The sequence below is a fragment of the Thunnus maccoyii genome, chromosome 14, assembly GCF_910596095.1.
Source record: "Thunnus maccoyii chromosome 14, fThuMac1.1, whole genome shotgun sequence".
Classification (NCBI taxonomy): Eukaryota; Metazoa; Chordata; class Actinopteri; order Scombriformes; family Scombridae; genus Thunnus; species Thunnus maccoyii.
In genome coordinates, this window is record NC_056546.1 from 26,830,099 (window position 1) to 26,849,392 (window position 19,294).

At 39.5% G+C, this 19,294-nt stretch overlaps 1 protein-coding gene across 7 annotated transcripts in view; it reads right to left on the minus strand.

The window, feature by feature from the left end:
- Positions 1–3,982: 3,982 nt before the first annotated feature.
- Positions 3,983–19,294, minus strand: part of asrgl1 (asparaginase and isoaspartyl peptidase 1) — a 69,701-nt gene continuing 54,389 nt past the window's right edge. For 5 of the 7 annotated variants that reach the window (XM_042433413.1, XM_042433411.1, XM_042433414.1 and 2 more), the window contains 2 exons: positions 18,819–18,929; positions 18,038–18,454 (listed from right to left, as the gene is read on the minus strand). In XM_042433413.1, coding sequence (XP_042289347.1) covers positions 18,240–18,454; positions 18,819–18,929 — 326 coding nt within the window. In that variant the 3' untranslated portion in view covers positions 18,038–18,239. Of the gene's footprint in view, positions 4,805–5,081; positions 6,544–6,638; positions 6,874–12,653; positions 12,761–18,037; positions 18,455–18,818; positions 18,930–19,294 lie in introns of those variants that run through there. The other 2 variants (XR_006099923.1, XR_006099922.1) reach the window with 2 other exon arrangements.

Genomic DNA, 19,294 nt, shown 5'->3' on the forward strand with positions numbered 1-19,294 from the left:
CACATTTACAGTCTATTTAGCATCAAATTCCCTCTTTGTATTTCCCTGTTGAACTGTGGTGGAAGAATAGTAACAAAAAGAGGAACTTTAGCACTAAAAAGACTGTAACATTGAAAGATACTTCATTTGACTAATTTGGATGACTGAAGCTTCACATTAGCTTCAGACAAACTTTTAAATATATTATTATAATAGATTTTGACCCCCATCACTTACACTGTAAGTGCATTATGAAGGGATATTTTAATGGTCAGTATGAACAGGAGGAATGATTACAGCAAGAAAAACCTGTTTCAACGTTCATTTGGGCTCTTCACTGTTGTTTTAAGACAGACTTGAAAAATTGTGAACAGCACAATGAGTCCTCTCAAATGCTGAATGTTGTAAAGGGACAGACAGCTTAAATAGCTGACTGCTGACAGCTAACCCTATGTTGACCTGTTGAAAAGTAGAGAACTACAGAAGTTAAAAGGTATACTATACTATGCAGGATTTTCCCTAAAAAAAACAAACAACTATGTATAGACTCATACAAAAGTAATTCCTCTCAGTCATCACTTATGACCCACTAGAAGTGTGTGGCTGTGCATGTATCTACTGAGACCCTGCGTCTGCCTTTATTTTCTTTTTTTCATTATTTTGCTGTGTTCAGGATGTTTCTGGGCATCAACCTTTGGGCTGTGGGTGTGTAGCCCTCAGCCAATAATAGCGCGCAGGGTGTGAGGTCAGGACTCGTAGCGTGGCAACCAGGTTACATCCCTGTCTCCACCTCTCTCCTCTGCTCTGCTCTCTGTCTCTGTGTCATGGATGTATAAGGAGCTGCAGGTCTGTGTGTCTGCTTGACTGAGGGCGAGGTTGAGCTACACATGCAGAGCAGAGAGGCCACAGCGGACAGGATGAAGCTCTACATTCACACCGAATCCAGCAATTCAGTACCTTCCTGCAGGGTTGTGCGGAGGTGTGGGCGTCTTTATTTGTGGTTTAGAACGTAACCGCGGTGAAACAACCAGAAAATAACGTTTTATTTATCTGATTCAACTTCTTTGTTCTCGTCAGCGCCGCTTGCTCTCTACATTCATTCTGTAGCTCGTTTGACTACCGCTGCTCTCTCTCTCTCTCTTTTGCTCTGGTGGAGCCAGGAAGGAACTTTGAATGCTGTTTGTCTACAAACACCAACCAACAAATCTTGCATAGTATACCTTTAACAGCTCGTCTGTTAGTAACACCGACTCCCTGAAATATGGCGTCAGGGTTTCTGAGAAATGTACTTTTAAATGTCATTTTAAGTTCGAGAAACACTAGCAGCGTCACTGGTGCGAGGTAGAGCCTATCATGTTCAGAACTGAGTACAGTAAATATGCCAAGGTGACAGTGAATTCAATGGTGATATATTGGTGTTTAAAAATGTTAGAGGAAACCTTTAAAGTATGGCAAGCACCGTGTCCGTGTTCTTTCATCCACTCAAGAGGCACTTCTTTTACATCACAAATACAGCAACACAATGAGAGAGCCAGTGTGCCAGGTTAAACACTATTAAAAGGTACAGTATATCAAGGACCCAGGCACTTCAGATGACCTCTAGTTGCATTTTGTGCCAAAGTCAGCCTTTGAAGTCCTGCAGCTTTTCTTCTGTTTCATCACCTGAGAGGTTTAAGTATAATATACTGTGTTGGCCACAATTCATCATTGACCATAATGCTTGAGATTGAATTTTTGTCTTTGGTCTCATTCTGCACTGTTATTTTCTGTGGGTTTTCTGTTGATGAAGCTTTACTTCTTGTGAGGGGTTGACTCTTTGTTCTCTCCCTCTAGATGCTAATGACCCATTTCTTGCAGCTCTAGCTTATTCCAAACCAATCTGAACTGTAAACAACTTCACTTTTCTTTGCACTTCAGACTTTCCGAGAAAAAGAACTACAACACACTTGTAACTTTAGAGAGTCACAAATGAAAGACTAAATAGTAGACAGGAAGCAATAGATAATGCATACTACAATACCAGCCTGATCTGATAAATGTAACACGCTATCGCTCCTCATCTTTACAGAATTCCATAAAAGCCCCACTTCTCTGCCATAGACCATATCCACTGGCAGATGTATTATGTCCTTCCAAAACACACAACCTGTATAACATCTACACACACCATCGCCTCTGTGATTCACCATCAGGAACTTGTGAATACTCTGGCTCTTTTTCTCTGTAACTTAAGTGTAATTGGTGACTCAGTACCTGCATTCCTGTAGTGTCAAGCTGAACCTCCACTCCACTAGTTACAACTCAGCCTAGTGGGTTTTACATTTACAGGTTTCCTGCCGTGGCCCCAAATGACATGACTTTCCACTATTAAACCCAAATCTAAGAGCCTAAACATTCCTCACATATACACTGTGTTACTTACCCGTAAAAGTGACACATTTGACCAGATTCTCAAATCCCCAGGCTTAGACTGATATGCCAATCAGTAATATTTGACTCCAAATTAAACAAGTGTAATCTGTGCCCTTGACTTCATAATTAGATTACAATTTAGCTCCTAATCTTCATTAGCAAAACTCGGGAACAGCCACGACCTTCGCATTTGTGTGCGAGTAGCTGGAGTTTTCCTACAAGTTTCCATTCTTTATCTGATAGCACAAATCCTGCCCTTTCTTTCACGCCCTCCCCCCCTCCTTCCTTCGGCCCTCTCTCTCTCTGACAAGTTGACCTTGTATATCAGACTCTGACAACAGTTTAACAGACCGGTGGATATTCCGATCAGGGTCCTGAATACTAACAGAGCTGGTGGCCCGTGTCACCAGAACTCTGATTATTAACACTGTTGACTCCTACAGGACAAAAACTGCGGGTTAATGTTCCTCGACACCCTCGGGTGCAGAGTACCGGGGCCTTGCAGGAAACTCTGTCTCCAAATAAGGACTGTGTTTTGCAATGATGTTGGAAAAGTTGATAATAAACTCCTGGCCTTTCTCAACAAATGTCTAATGCCAAGTAAAACTTGTATTTTAAATTTTTGTGAAAATTTAATTTCCTTTACACACCCATTATACATGTACTCTTATTTGTTTTCCTTGAGAGAGTTAGATAAGAAGATTGATACCACTCTCATGTCCGTGTGATAAGAACAGAGCTGGACCCGGAAGGTGATTAACCTAGCTTAGCATAAACACTGGAAACGGGAGTAAACAGCTAGCCTAGCTCTCTCCAAAGTTCAGAAATTCACCAACTAGCACTTCTAAAGCTCACTAATTAACACATTGTATCTCATTTGTTGAATCTGTACAACAAAAAGAAAACTAAAAACAAACACTTGTGGTTTCAGGGAAAGTTACGTACATGCTGTAACATCCAGTCTTTATGCTGAGCTAGGCTAATGCAATGTATCAAAAGAAAATAGCCAATTCATTCAATTAATATGACAAGAACACATAAACAGTTAAGTGACTGAATTGAATCTACGACTGAGAGAAAATGTATTTCCAAGTCTGACAAGACGAAGCAGCCAACTGGCTGTCCTCCTTTAAATTTCTTTCAGGATACATTGTTGGTGCCTTGACTTGAAGTACGGTCTGTATGCTTTTTGTTTCAACGTGGCTCCACACTAACTTTACTGCGTTGCATTCTTTTTCTTAAATTTATTGCTCTATTTTACTTTATTACATTTTCATAGAATTAATTATTCCATTACAATAGAATCGTCTTTGCTCCCTCCCTTTTTTTCCACTCCTTTTTTCAAATCATGAGTTCAGCTCCAGCTCCCTGCCCTATAATGTATTGCAGGATGGGCCGAGAATTCAGGAAGTGGCTCCTGTTGTCTCCATGGCAACCCTGAGGTCAGCCCCGCGAGGCCGGAGACCCCTCCTCAAACACAAAGAGCCCAGAGGCCTGGATCAACACAAACAACCCACACACACACACACACACACACACACACACACACACACACACACACACACACACACAAATGCCGGCAAACTCACAGGGACATAAACTGCATTGAACTAACTAAAGAACTTCCTGTGTAGTCTGTACAGAACAACACCAAGTTTACAGTATACCACATGAAAACTACTCTAAGTCACTTGAAAAGGTGAAAGGTTGGACTCCCTGTTAAAGAACTACATCTAGCTTTTGGAAGACTGTCATTCAGCTTACTGGTTAACAAACTGACCCCACAATCATCTGAATGTCACAAGCAGATCATTGGCTCAGATGTTACAAGCTAAACCTTTACACTGTGTATTACAGTTGAGACTACATTGGCATTTTCTGTGACGTTAGACTATGAAAACATGTCCAGCAAAACAATTACCAAACTTTAAATTATACATTATATGGCTGTTTCAGGCAGTTCTGTGTGATCGATTTAAATATGATCCAGAAATAATGTAATTATTCTTTATAAAATAATGGTCATGAGCAGTTGGAGAAGAGAAAACACTAATTTGGATAAATGCTCACTTGAATTATTATCTGGATCATTTTGTTGTCTATATACTCAACACTTACCACGTACATCAACTGACAAGCTAATCTTCTAAAAAAACATGTATGTTGTAAGTTAAAGCCTTTAAAAAAAAAAAAATCAGCTACTCAGAGTTCTGTCACGTCTTATAGAGATAATACTTACACTTTCCTCACTGTGTGTTCTCCTTCTGCCTGGGAACCAAAGCGACCATCGTCCCCAGGGAGGAAAGAGACGGATGAATAGGCAGGGCTGAGAGGGTCACGTTCATATCCCACCAGCTAAAGATTACTGATTACCTACTTAAAATGTACTTTTAGAAATCGACCACCCAGTGACCTGGAGGTAAATAAAAAGATGGTTGAACTATGACTTGGTGATTATCATAAACCAAACAACCAACAGTATAAATTAAAAGCCATAATATAGCATTCTTTTATGGCTTTAAAACCATTTGAAGATCCTACCCACTGGATCACATCTACTTAATAATATATTAGTTACACCATTAGCATTCTTATTGTGCTATAGAGGATGGTAACCTCTGATACACCAGGGTTAGATGGGTTTATCATCCTGTACAGTACATCCTTTTATTCTACCAATTTCTCAAATTAAAGACACATTCTATTAATGTATGACCTGATTAGTTCATATTATTTTTGGAGTAGCCTACTTGAAAAAATGACATGACTCTATATATTTCAGAACTAAGAGCCATATTTAGAATATAGTCTATATACATTTATATTTTTCTCTTTATATATTAATTCCAGCATTTCCCCCCAAAGTAGCCCAGTGTAATCTGATTACTTAAGTTTTCTCCCCTCGGTGTGGTTACTGTGAAATTTGTTTAATTTAATTAATTAGTGTATTTTAGAAAGTGTTTTTAATCATAAATGCATTTGTAGCCTACCCCAAGATGACACTGCAAAATGCTCTTAGGACATTGGAAATTTGATCCTCTAATATGTATTTAAGAAACAGTGTATAAAGAATAAATATATATATATTCTGCATCAGCCTATACAGGCCTGTAGTATGTGAAATATTTTCATGGGCGAGCACTTCAGTTTTTTCTTAAACAGTCATTCAGTACACTGCAGACAGTTAAAAAGCTTTTGACAAGCACCACAGACTCCACTGCTGTGACTGACGAGGCTAAATCCAGTTCAAGTTCAAGTTAAAGATGCTTTGACAAACTAAATCCAAAAATCTATCAATTCAGAACTTTTCTGTTTATCAGCAAGTTATTATACCAGATACAGCCTGGATAAAGAAATGTAACCTTTAAAATGCCTTTTCGTGCAAATTCGGCTTATAGATGACCCACCGAGAAGCACTTTTATTAAAAAGAAATTCACAATTTCTGTTTGTTGTCAGTGCTCTGCACCGGCCTCACAGGCGTACTTTCAGATTAGAATTGTGCGTAAAAAACAGACAAACCAGTTGTCAAAGTTGAAATTTTAGTGAACAAATAATGTTTTGATGTCCAGATCCATGCCGAATTTAAGAGTAGTGTGTTTTAATGAAAAAAAGTCTTGATAACTGTTTTACAACCTATATAAGTGTGGCGAAAACTGTTGTAATTATAACTTACTTAATTTCTCAAAGGAGTTTGGCGAAACCGGTCTGACGGTAACTCACCATGAGCACTTACTTCCTGCGGACAGCGGACCAGATTTGCTGCTCTTTACATTTCAGCTTGGTGTTAAATAGCAGCTACCATTCCTCGACAAACAGTGAGGTAAATGTTAAGAAGTCGGAGCTGGTCAGAAAATAAATGCCGTCTTCTGTTGGTGCCGGTGATGTGTCGGTCACTTGTCTCCAGGACTCCAGCGGAGCAGCGATGAACTTGGAGATCACAATCACTTCTAAAACTTCAAAAAAATCGGAAGAATTCAGACCTGTTATTGCTCCTTGTCTCTTCTGACGCCGAGTTTCCTCCGTCCCAGCTGAGACTGTCCTCTGTCACTCTGAAGGCTTTTGTAGGAGGAACACTGGACTGAGTCCGGCCCCCTTTTCTCTGACCGGTGTGTGAAGTCAGCCTCAATACGAGTTCGTTTCCGGCACACTCACTGTTTTCACAATAAAAAGTAACACTAGAAATGTACATAGAAAATATAGCAAGTAGCCTACACATAGTTTATATAAAAGTGCAGTATTTTCCTACCCTGACAGTGCTCTTCAAAGGCTGAATCCAAATGTCCGGACTTCATCGCACTTAAGAACTTTCCCAGGAAGTCTGTGAGTGCTGAGGGCTGTCCAAACCCACAATTCATCAAACTCACAAGGGCCCTCAACTCAAGAAGACTTTCTGCTCACTTCCAGAGAGTCCGCTTGGAGTGCAGACTTCACTAGACTTCGCTTGGAAAATTACCCATAATGCTGCAGCAATAGGCTATAAACTGATGATGTAAACAAAATGATAATAATTAATATTATTGTCAAAAAACAATAACGCTCATAATAATATTAATACGTTATGTAAAATATTTACTTTTGATGACATTTTCTTTTTTCACTTTTGTTGTATAAATTTATTGATGTAGTGAGGTATAATGTACACACAGAATGATAGTCCTATAAGCTTAATGACTTGGATTGGTTTTTTATAATCTGCTAAACTAGATGGGCAAAGGTTGGTTTTTGTCCATCTACAATGTGAAGGTCCTCAGTTGAAGATTTAATGTGAATATAATATTAGTAGTGTTTAGCAGTTCATGTAAAGGGAAAATCTCACTAAGCCTTCTGACCAGATGCGTTTAGTGTAAAGCAGCAGAGCGAGAAACCAAATGGCAGCCTCCAGGGCTGAAAAATGAAGCCAATGTGGAAGTGCCAAAAACTGCAGTTCCTCGAATTGCCACTTGAGGCTGGCTTCAAAAGCGAGTCAATCCCTATAGACCCCCATGTTAAAATGCCAAACTTTACAGCAGAAATAAAAATGTTTACAGCCTGGTACAAAAAATAGTTTTGGTCTCTATAGCTAATTTCCCCTTTCATGACAACTGTACAGGGGGGTGATTTTTTTTTTTTTATGACTCACTCCTTTAAATTTTCTAAAGCCATAAAGTTATGCATAATTAAGGACGTGGCCGCTTTGAGTGATAGGTCGCTAGCCACTAGGTGGCTTGTTTCAGCAACAGGCTTCATTCGGCCCGCTTCATCTCCACCTCTTTGTCCATTTTGGATTAGCCGGGAGTTAGGCATTGCAAGATGGCGACAGCTGGAGCTGCCCACTTTGAGCTTCAGAACCGCTCTTCAGAAACCAATAGGTGATGTCACAATGGCTACGTCCATATTATTTACAGTCTATGCAAGAAACACTGGAGGTCTTAAATCCCATCTCAGAGTGCATTTTTATCCCCTGCAAGTCTGCAAAAGTGCTCTTGCAGACTTGACGTGATGACGGTGAACATGTCAGGTAGGTATGACTAAAGTCCGCGGGAGCTCAGTCCACAAGTTTGTAGGGTGGACATTTGGATTCAACCAATATGTTCCTACCCTGTAAGTGCTCTTCAGTATGTTCCGACCCTGACCGTACCCTGACCGTTCCTACCCTGTAAGCGCTCTTCAATATGTTCCTACCTTGACGGTGCTCTTCAGTATGTTCCTACCCTGACAGTGCTCTTCAATATGTTCCTACCCTCACAGTGCTCCTCAATATGTTCCTACCCACACAGTGCTCCTCAATATGTTCCTACCCTGACGGTGCTCTTCAGTATGTTCCTACCCTGACAGTGCTCTTCAATATGTTCCTACCCTCACAGTGCTCCTCAGTATGTTCCTACTCACACAGTGCTCTACAATATATTCCTACCCTCACAGTGCTCTTCAGTATGTTCCTACTCACACAGTGCTCTTCAATAAGTTTCTACCCTGCCAGTGCTCTTCAATATGTTCCTACCCTGCCAGTGCTCTTCAATATGTTCCCACCCTGACGGTGCTCTTCAATATGTGTTCCTACCCTGACAGTGCACTTCAGTATGTTCCTACCCTGTCAGTGTCAGCTGTTAGCGTCATCTGTAGAGTGAAGGCTTTTATTATGAAAGCAATAATTTTGCCTTCCTCTGTTTAACTTGACTGCAGCTTCCGGACTGGCCAACAGCCAGGAGGCTGAGGACAACTGGGCCATATCTCACCTTGCAGACACACATACATACACACTCACAGAAAGCGTGAGTAGGCTACCTACATATGTTAATGAGGCCTTTTTCCATAAACTGTTTGTTCCCTAATTTAACTTAAAACTCATTTATACTATGGCCATGCTCTCAACCCCAGCCCTATGATATTTCTTCTAAAGGACATTCACTCTGCAATATAGCCCTTCAAATAAATATGTGCATTTACCAACCCATATTTTTGCTTTGTTTAGACAAAAAAAAAACAAAAAAAAACTACTGATCTCAGGGTGTGAACACAGCTAAAAGATAAGATGCCCAGCAGCGAGGAAAGAATAGCAGGGCCTAATCTCACCTTGCAGAGACTGCATCGACCTCCACACAGCTGACTGTTGGGAGGTCAACTGTACGCTGATGTCCTTTTCATTCCGCATGGATCAGCTGAGAATATTTCAATAACAGGTCTCCTTTTATGTGCACAGATTCTCCGGCTTTAATGTTGGTGATGTAAAGGACCAGTGACACAACAAATTTCAATTGACCACATCTAAGCCCTGAACCTCTAACCCAAACACTTTCCCTAAACAAAACTCTTAACTTAAATCAAACTGTAATCCCAATCTAACCCAAATCCTAATCATGAACTAGTTTTTCCATCCATCTAATGGAAACCTAACCATGTTCCCTAGAAGCTATAAATTAAAAATTCAACAACTATAAATTTAAAGGTGTAGTTTGACATTTTGGAAACCCTTATTCACTTTCTTGCGAAGAATTCAACTTGAAATCACAATTTCAAGTGTGGAGAAGGCTTTTAAATGGAATTTAGGGAAACAAAATTGACAGAAAATATAATTGACATACAGTAATCGTGATAATAATAATGACTTTTTGGTCACTAATCAAACATCATGTCTAAAATCCTGGTCACACCTGTGTCTTTATTTGGGCTTTCTGTATATAATTCTACTTACATAGCCACTTAGATAAGCAAATTCTTCCACAGAGATGTCTGTGGATATTAACCATGAGCTATCGTTGTACAGAACTGTGATGATGGAAATGACAGTGCTAGATTTCCCAGGATGCTACACTGTCAAGGTGTTTTTATTCTCTTGTACTGTAGCATGTGCCATCTCTATCATGGTGTGATCTCACAGTTGTTGTTTTTGTGAGAGATCAGCAAACATTTAAGCATCTAAAGTGGGTGGAAGAGGTACTCACATCCTTAACTTAAAGCTGCTATAATCCATATTTTCATATTAATGATGAACTAAATTACTACATTTAATGTGAAATCAGTCATAGTGAAAAACCCACAGAGAATTACTATCTGACTGTGACTTCCTTCAGCTCTACGGAGCATTTTAGCATCTTTCAGCTCATTGTTCTGGTTTTCCATTCCACAACACAAACTGTTTTGGTTCTCAGTGCTCTCATTAGTGTTGTTTCCAGACCCAGCAGGCAGCTGTTTTCATAAAAAAAAAAGCTCTGATAAATCCACTGTACACTACCTGCCCAGCGTACAGTGGGCTTGATGTTTTTAGTTGCAGAGTAACAGGTCTAATTTATAATTCTGCCAGCAGAGTCTCTCAGAAACATTTGCCTGGTAGTGTGCAAGGCCTTATGACTGGCCCATTGTAAAATCATCAAGTGTTTAAGAACTCTCTCACAAGCTTTTTGAACAATTATGTCTGCTTTTCATAAGTGATCTGATGCAATCCATTAAATGGTAAATAGTGAGTGGGATATCCTCTGTAGATCACATACCCCACCACTGATATGAGTGTCAACTTATCCCCACATCCTAATGGTGCTTTGAGTATAAACACTTATTCCTCAGCCTTGAGGTATACAGTATTTTATCTGCATTCAGATCCTGATACCAGTAGGTTTCTGCTCTAGTTTGTACCCTAAACAAAACAATAATAAGGGTTGTGGAAAAACCAAACAGCAAAAAAGCATAGGCCTCATTTCAGCTTGAAAGCACAAGCTGTGTGTTAAAGTATCACTGAGAGAGACAGTTTGAGTTTTCATCCTTCAGAGTGAGGAAATGTTTGTGGAGTGAGTTCTTCTTCAAGGGGCCAGTTCAGGGTTAGGATTTGGGCTTGCCCAGGGTTACCCAGACAGCACACAGTGCTGGGACAAAGGCTCTCCAACCCTGAAGGCTCAAAGTGGGCCATGGCAAGTATCACATGAGCCAATATGGCCTTTGTTTACTTACATTTCATGAAACAAATTCTGGGCTATGTCATGATATAATTCAAGTAGGTATTAGCTGAGAATAATGTGTCTATATTATAACTCATGGTATCACCTTTATATTGGGATATTTTCATACCAGTATTGTAACTACTACACAGCTTTGTGACTAGTTTCTGAGTGGTGTGGTGGTTTTGCACAGTGATGGAATGTCACAAAAGTAAAAATTTTATCATTTCCTGACATTTTTACTCCATACAATTCAGATGGAAACTGTAAAATGTAACTGATGTAACTGTAAAATGCTACTTATGTAACATTAATGCATCAGTAGTGACAACTCAGTGCTCTTACTTAAGTAATGTTTCCAACACAGAACTTACTTGAATAAGTACTTACTACTTACTTACTTATAATGGAGTATTTTGGCAGTATGGTATTGCTATTACTTCTAGATTAAATCTACATTAATTGAGTGTTTGTTTTTTAGCCACATGGAGTCGCATTGTGATGCTGGAGCGCAAAAATATGTAAACACAATGACATAAACACATTGACATATTATCACCATATAAAGTTGTTATAATGAACGTGTTAGCAAACAGTTGGAATATGACACAACAATTCACTTACTTATTTACCACATCCAAACATCTGTATATTATATCCAAATAAAATCAGCATAAGACTAACAATCCACAATCCACATGGGCCAACATGGCCACAAATTTGAGAAAGAGGAAAAATCTGTTTTTCTAAAAAAGGTCATGTGAGATGTGTGTTTTGAGTATTTCAGTGTTTATGTCCAGTGACACCCTCTTATCTAGTCAATCCACTGGTACAGTAAAGGCAGTCAAGGCTTAAACACACACATCAGTGCACTTTAAAATCTTTCATTCTGATATTTGACAGTAAAAACAATTCAGTCTCAATACAGATGATGATCTATATACAGTACATACATTACTTGATAAGTCAGTGGGAGTTAAGAGACAGTGTTTGCACGTCTAAGCAAATGTGTGTTTCGTATACATGAGAATGCAAACACGGCAGAGGACAGACGAAGGAAGGGGAGGAGAGGAACTGGAGGTCGAATTTCACTGATCTGTTAGAACCGCCAGACAATAGATGAGAAAGCTCAGATTTGCTTTGAATAGTTTGAGTACTGGCAGCTCTAAGTTGTTTTACTGATATCTCTCATCCAGAGTGTGTTTTCTGGATTCCCTGTGTTGAAAAAAAGTTACAATATGTGTTGTGTTTTCTGTCTGTGTGGGTCATCTATGTTCTGTTTACAGTGTTCCTCAGGATTCAGCCCGCATTGCAGGGTGTCTCTGCAGCCCAGGACATTTGCAGACTAGAGAGGCGAGCAGCCAAGTGGCCCTGGGTATCCGCTGTCACCACCCCACCCATACACTGTATACAGTACATATGTAACCGCATATTCCTTCTATATATAGTTTTTTCTTTTCAATTACTTATTTACTGCTATTTTTATATACTTTATATTTTATTGCCAAATTCATTGTTTTATTTAAAATATTTTAATATTTATAAATACATTGTCTATGTGTGTAGCATGGAGGGGGCTACCATAAAATGTCATTGTACAATCCTGCATTGTATAATGACCATTAAAATAAACCTTGAACCATGAATCTGATAACATCTGTAGAATAATCCTGTTTTGGAATCAGGATCATTCATGGATCTCAAATGTAAATGTGTGATGAATTAAAATCTTTTCATGTCTTTCACAAAGTGACAAAGTCGCTGGAAGGAGATCTGAACAAGACTAAAATGTTGACTATTTGGGAGTGTGTGTGTGCGTATGTGTGCGTCTGTGTGTGTGTGTGTTAACTTACTTGTGGAACAAGATGAGTCTGGATGGAGTAACCTTCATGATGGCTTCTCCAGTGCCTGCGCATGATACTGCTCCCCTGCACCTTCTTGTCAGCATAATCTCCACACCCTGACACACACACACACACACACACACACAGAAGCACATTTGCAGCAGCAGCACTAATAAATAAACAGATTGCATTTGCAGTGGAAAAATAAGCCTGAAAACAAATGAATGTTGGAACACCTGCCATATGCAAAGAACAAACAGAAACACGCACAGACACACACACACGCACACATATGAATGGAAATTCTAGAGAATTAAAATATAGAAGACAGAAAGAAAATAGATCCATGCTTTTCCCATCCAGATAAGTGATGCCTCAGCCATCTGTGAGCTGTACATTTAACCTGTGACCTAATCTCCATGTGCATCCTGTGTTAGTCTAAAAAAGCGTGTCAGGCTTCAAAATCATCATAAAATTTGTTTAGATAATATATACTGTAGGTAACATACATTTGTCCATCAATCTACCTACAAGAAACCATGAAATTGATCATTTCCAGAAATCTAAAATCTCAAGAAATCTCATTTCATCACGATAATTCAGTCCTAGCTCAGGAGACAGGTTTCAGGAGAGAGAGAGTCCTAGTCATGGTGGTGTCCATCACCACTGTCCGTCAGTGGTGAGGATGCAATTTATGAAGACTCCTATGATATAGGCTAATCCACTCCAAGTGTGCCAGACACTACTACTAGATGTGGCCCATCTTCCATATTATCCCTGGTCTGTGAGGTCTCTTCATGTCCAAGTTCCACCCTAGACTGGCTTGAGGAGAGAATCCCCCCACTGCCTGTCTGAGTGAGGGATATTCAAACCATGAGAGTCCCAGTGATGGACTCTCAGAAAGCAAGATTTCTGAAGATGATGATGATGACTAACAGCCTGCTACTCCCACTCATGTTAAGCCAGACGCTGCTTCCAAAGATAATACAGGCAATGTTTGTTTGCCAGTTGTAAGTGCCACTGATGATGACAGAACATCCAACACTAACTCAAATAACAGTACTGCATTCTATCAATCTGGAGAGTGTTATCATTGACCTTGATGGAGCCTGGCAGGAGAATCTGTTTGCCACTGCTGCTTCAGAGTCAAACTGGTAGTGATTTCATTCTTCAGATATTGGACAGACTCAAAATGACCAATAATTGACCAATAATCTAAATTAGACTTCACCGTCACCTCACAGCAAAAGGTTTTGGGTTCAAACCTGCCAAATGACAGGAGCCTTTTTCTGTGTGGAGCTGACATCTGCTCCCTGTGCCTGCGTGGGTTTTCTCCAGGTATTCTGATTTTCTTCCCACATCCAAATATATGCAGTTGGATTGATTGGCAACTCTAAACTGTACTTAGGTGTGAGTGTGAGCATAAATGGTTGTGGGTCTAACCCTGTGACACACTAATCTGGCCTTGATGAGATCTTTCTCTTGTCTCAAATTGAAATTTAAAAAATAAAACATTTAAATATATGATTTATTATTCATGTCATTATTTCTATTGAGTATTTAGAAGAAATTAAGAATGCTTGTGTATCTAGCCAACACCAGCACATTTTGGATTTGCAATAGAGACAAGATTGACCTTGAGCTTTTTTCCATGTCCATTAAATGAAACACACTATATGAGGAATCTGAACAATGACGGCCCTAAAACTAACCTCTCATTTTCCAAAAAGAAGTTCAACCAATAATGATTTTGCAGTTATTAATATATATAAGAGGACAAAACAGTTTTTGGACATATTTATAGATACCCATGGCAACAGTTAGAGACATGCTGTCAACCAGCATGTAGCACTGATTACGTTGTTCTGACATTCAAACAATTTGATAACTGATATTCATATTAGCTCTTTTATGGTGCTAATATTTTCTTTGCGTGTCTCCAGGGTTTTTATTTTTTGACACCAAAGCTCATAAATGCAATACTTCATTTGACAACTGTCACCTTTTAACAACAACCCAAACTTTCCAATGAATAATGGCCAGAAAAGGATCACTCTGAATGATATTGGACAATATGAGGTTCCATCAGACTGTGGTGCAGCAGGTCAGGAGAGACTCCAAAACAGTCAATTAATACTAATGCTCTGTCTCCATACTCCATACATATTTATTGCAGCATGGAGATAGAAAGTCTACAAATACAAATCTCATGTCCAGGTACATTCACTGAGGTCATGGACTTCATTTGAAGCACAGTTTCAGTGTTTTAAATGTCATATTAAATGCGGTATGTTCTAGCTCCATTGGTCTGAACAGTCAGAATCCTTTAGTTGAGTTTATGTCTTTTTTCTCATAGTATCTAACTAAATTTAGATTGATTCCTTTTTGATGTACACACTTTCATTTAGTTGTATATTTTACCATTTATAAGTATAGATAACACTTCATTATATAAATTAAAGTGTGATAATTACACCAATGGATCATAATGATTTATCAATAACCTGCATGTTCTCATCTAAAATAATAATTGTATCAACTTTCTTTAATAAAATATCTAAGAAAGCGAAACATTTATATCTGAAAATGAGTTCATGTTTGGGGTTCACCCTAAAACATCTTGGTCATGATCCAGCTGACTGTCAATAAACTGCACTTGTGCAGGTTTGGGCTTAAGGACTGTTTGGGACTGCTATCAAAGACACTCATTAGATCCCCGACCCTAAAGATCTGCCCTGTTTAACCCTGGTAATGACTCTTTTCATCCAGGTACTGTAGTTGAACCAACAGTTCCAGTGCCAATGACTGTCTGTTTACACAACCAAAGAAGAAGAAATATGTCTTCTTTTACTGGCTGTTGTGTGGATTCAGGTGGAGAAAATGTATCCGGAGATACTGTGTCAGCATCACTGACAGAGAAAATGCATCTGACGGAAGTCATGTAACTTGTGTTTGCTGGCTGTTTCACTGTTAATATGTATTAAAACAGCACCATCTAGTGGATCCAATGGGGTAACACATATAGTATACACTATAATACACATCAGTGCACTTCAACACACAGACTTTCTGAGTAAATGAAGCATGAGACACACAATGGTCAGGGATTAAAGGCATTTTTTGTCATCATCAGTGTTTTTCTAACAAAATGCTTCACCATTAACAATCATCATCGGGTCAGCAGCACGGCAGAAATACTGGCCACTGTTCAAACTTTGCAGTGAGATCAGTGCTTCATTTTAAGCATATCTAAATTCCCACTACAACCACAGAAAAATCACAGGGACTTACTGTTTCAACACACAGATTCAAACCAGTAGCTCTCAATACATTTATATGATTACACAGGATGAGGAGGTGAAAATCTAAATCAAAACAGTGTTAGTGTTCATTGAGTGGTAAAGTACGTGAACACAGCAGGAAGACTCGGCAGTATTTAAACATTTCTGGTTTTCCATCCATTATTCAAACTGTTGAATTGTTTAGATTTTGAAAAAAACAAGAGTATTATGTAGTTATTTGCCCAGTAAATTTTTTATTCATTTATTTTAGTACAAAATTCTAAATTTCACGAACAATTGAATTTACTACATCATCTACAACATGTCCCCTGTCTGCCAACTAATCCAGTACAGATCAGATCAATACTGCTTTAAATTTGCATATATGAGGATAGTGTATGTGTGTGATAGTGGGATAACAACTTCGGTGAAGTTTGAAACTAAGCAGGTCTGAAATGTGAAGACAATGCAGAAGTGCCTTAAACATGCATTCTCTATAATGGCCATCAGGGGGCCAAAATGACCCTACTTCTGACCTCATCTCCTCAGTGAACACTTTCCTAAGGAGTTTATGGTGTCAGTTGCTTGTCTCAAGTCTTCTTCAATACAGCATGATGTTCATTTTGTAAATTATGGTCCCATTTAGAGTAAAATAGATGATAAAGCCGTTTATGCTTTAGGGCGTGGCTACGTTTTGATTGACAAGTCGCTACCATGGCGGGGCATAAGGTGCTGTCATGGATGTATTACATGGATGTATAATAAGAGCTGGATAGGGCGCCAATTTTTCCCAGTGGCTACTCGTGGCATTGCAGCGAGAAATCCCCCTGCGGCCCAAAAAGCATTTTCCCCATAGACCACCATTGTAAAAGAGACATCTGTAAAACTGTTGACAGGACACCTCAAACTGCAAACAACATCAATTGTGACTCTTTCTATTATGAACTTTTGATCCATGGAGGTTTTATATTTGTAAAACTTTCCAGTGAATGAGCTAGAAATTTTATTTGGCGTATGCGCTGCCAGCCGAGCAATTTCTATAGGACTGAATAGGTGCCATTTTTAAAAAAGTTTCTAGCTTCCGGGTTTACTTCCGTGATGTGCGGCCCACTGAATATGCACAGTAGTGTTTCCCCTACTGGCCCCGCCCCCGAGTTCCCACTTGGCCCATAGACTTTACACTATGGTGACGTCACAGATTTTTAAATCACTTTTCTCAGCTCAAGTAAAGTTTTACAAATATAAAACCTCATCAAAAATTCATAATAGAAAGAGTCATATTTGACCTTGTTTGCAGTTCGAGGGGTCCTGTCAACAGTTTTACAGACATCTCTTTTTTTGGTGGTCTATAGGGAAAATGCTTTTTGAGGGGCTGGGGGATTTTTTGCTGCAATACTGCGAGTGACCACTAGAAAAAAATTGGGTGCAAGTCTGAGCTGTGGAGGCCTATCCAGCTCTTATAATACATCCATGGGTGCTGTAGTTGGACCCTCGGGAGCTCCTCCCCAGCTCCACGCTCTTGTCCAAAAATATTTACTTCTCATCACTTGTGGCTCCAAAAAAACAAGATGGTGACACTCAAAATGCCAAAGTCGAGGCTTCAAAACAGAAGTCCACAAACCAATGGGTGACATCAGAGTGGCTACTTTCATTATTTTTATACAGTCTATGTTTGAAACCAACTATAGGAAAAAAAGTAAGATAAGATTCTAAAGATATAAAGATTCTTATGTTGGGCCCACATTTTAAGCTGCGGCAAATATGGTTTATTTTTTTAACTAATCAAACTTTTGTTCTGGAGACAAAAACTAGTTAGCTGATTTGCTGATGTGTGATTAAAAAAAAAATTGGTTTGATGTTGCACCATCATCTCTCTTATCATGCAGATTGTTTAGACTATGGAGTTGGATTATCCACCTCCTGTGTGCATGACAGCTTGTCTCCAGAGTGAAACTCAACTCCAGGTCCAGATCAGTGAGCTCTTGTGGAAATAAATCCTGTTCCAGCTGAAATTCATGTGGTTTCAGACAAAGATCTTACTTCAACAGCAAGTCTCGTCAGTTTCCGGAGAACATCTGGAAGCCGGAGGATCATGGGAAATCACACACTGCCTTAACACTGTAGATATTTTAATGATGGGGTCTAATCAGTAAAGATTTTTGGTTGGTCTCTTAATGAGTTCCATCTTGCAGTCAATAAGAAATTACATAATAAAAAAATAATTCTCACTGTTGTCCTTGCACGTATCCTCTCCTGGGTTATGCAGACCATGTATTATTATTTACTCGTATTTTCATGAGGGTTGCGTGCTCTGTCAGCGAGGGTCAGTGATGCTCTGGGTGAAGTGTTCCCCAGCGTGCAGGCCATAGTGCAGGGTGTCTTTCTGGGCTGCAGCCCAGGACATTTGCAGACTGGAGAAGCGAGCGGCCCAGTGGCCCTGGGGATCCACTGTCACTACCCCGCCCAGGCCCCCCACTCGGGACTTCATGTAGGCCAGACCCAAGTCGCTGGCTGCCTCTGCTGACTGACCTGAGAGCACAAAAGAGAAGAAATTAGGTCATAAAATGGGATGAAACATCACCTTCTGTGTGAATGGAGATTTTTCTTTTCCCACTGTATACATGCAGTACAGTATGAACTCCAACTTCAGTGGCCACTTTTTTGGTGCACTCACTGAAGAAGGACCCACTTCTAAATTAGAGGAAATGTAAATGAGTGTGTTTAAGTCACAGCTGGTACCAGCCATGTTCATAATGGCTGAGGGGGAGAGTTTTCCTTATTGTGTCATTTATTCTAACAAGAACTGAACCTATCCCCCAATCTCTGCATGATTTACATGCAAGCATTATCTATATTCACTGCAGAAATGTTTCTGTGTGTGTGTGTGTGTTACCTTGCTCCATGAGGAACAGGATGTGTCTGGCAAGAGTAACCTTCATGATGGCTTCTCCGTGGCCTGTAGTTGACACGGCTCCAACCTGGTTGTCAGCATATCCTCCGCATCCTGACACACACCAAGCAGAACATTACTCTGACACTCTGGCACACACTTGATGAGCTACAATTTGAAAAGAAATCCACCTCCTTCTTTAACATTTGATGTAAAGCCAGTTTGAAATTCACTCACTGTATTTTTGAACTGCTTTATTCTGCAGTTGTATTGCTAAATGTGACTTTCAGGCTGATGTGGCCAAAACAAGTAAGCTAGTAAATGAATAATAAAGACTGTGATCTTCAAGTAGTAGTCATTATATTAACTGGCCATGTGGGGGCAGTGCAACAAGCTGCAAACACAACATAAATTTGTTAGGACGACTGTTAGCTAACAGTCACCTGTTTAGAGACACATCCAGCAGACACAGAGCAACA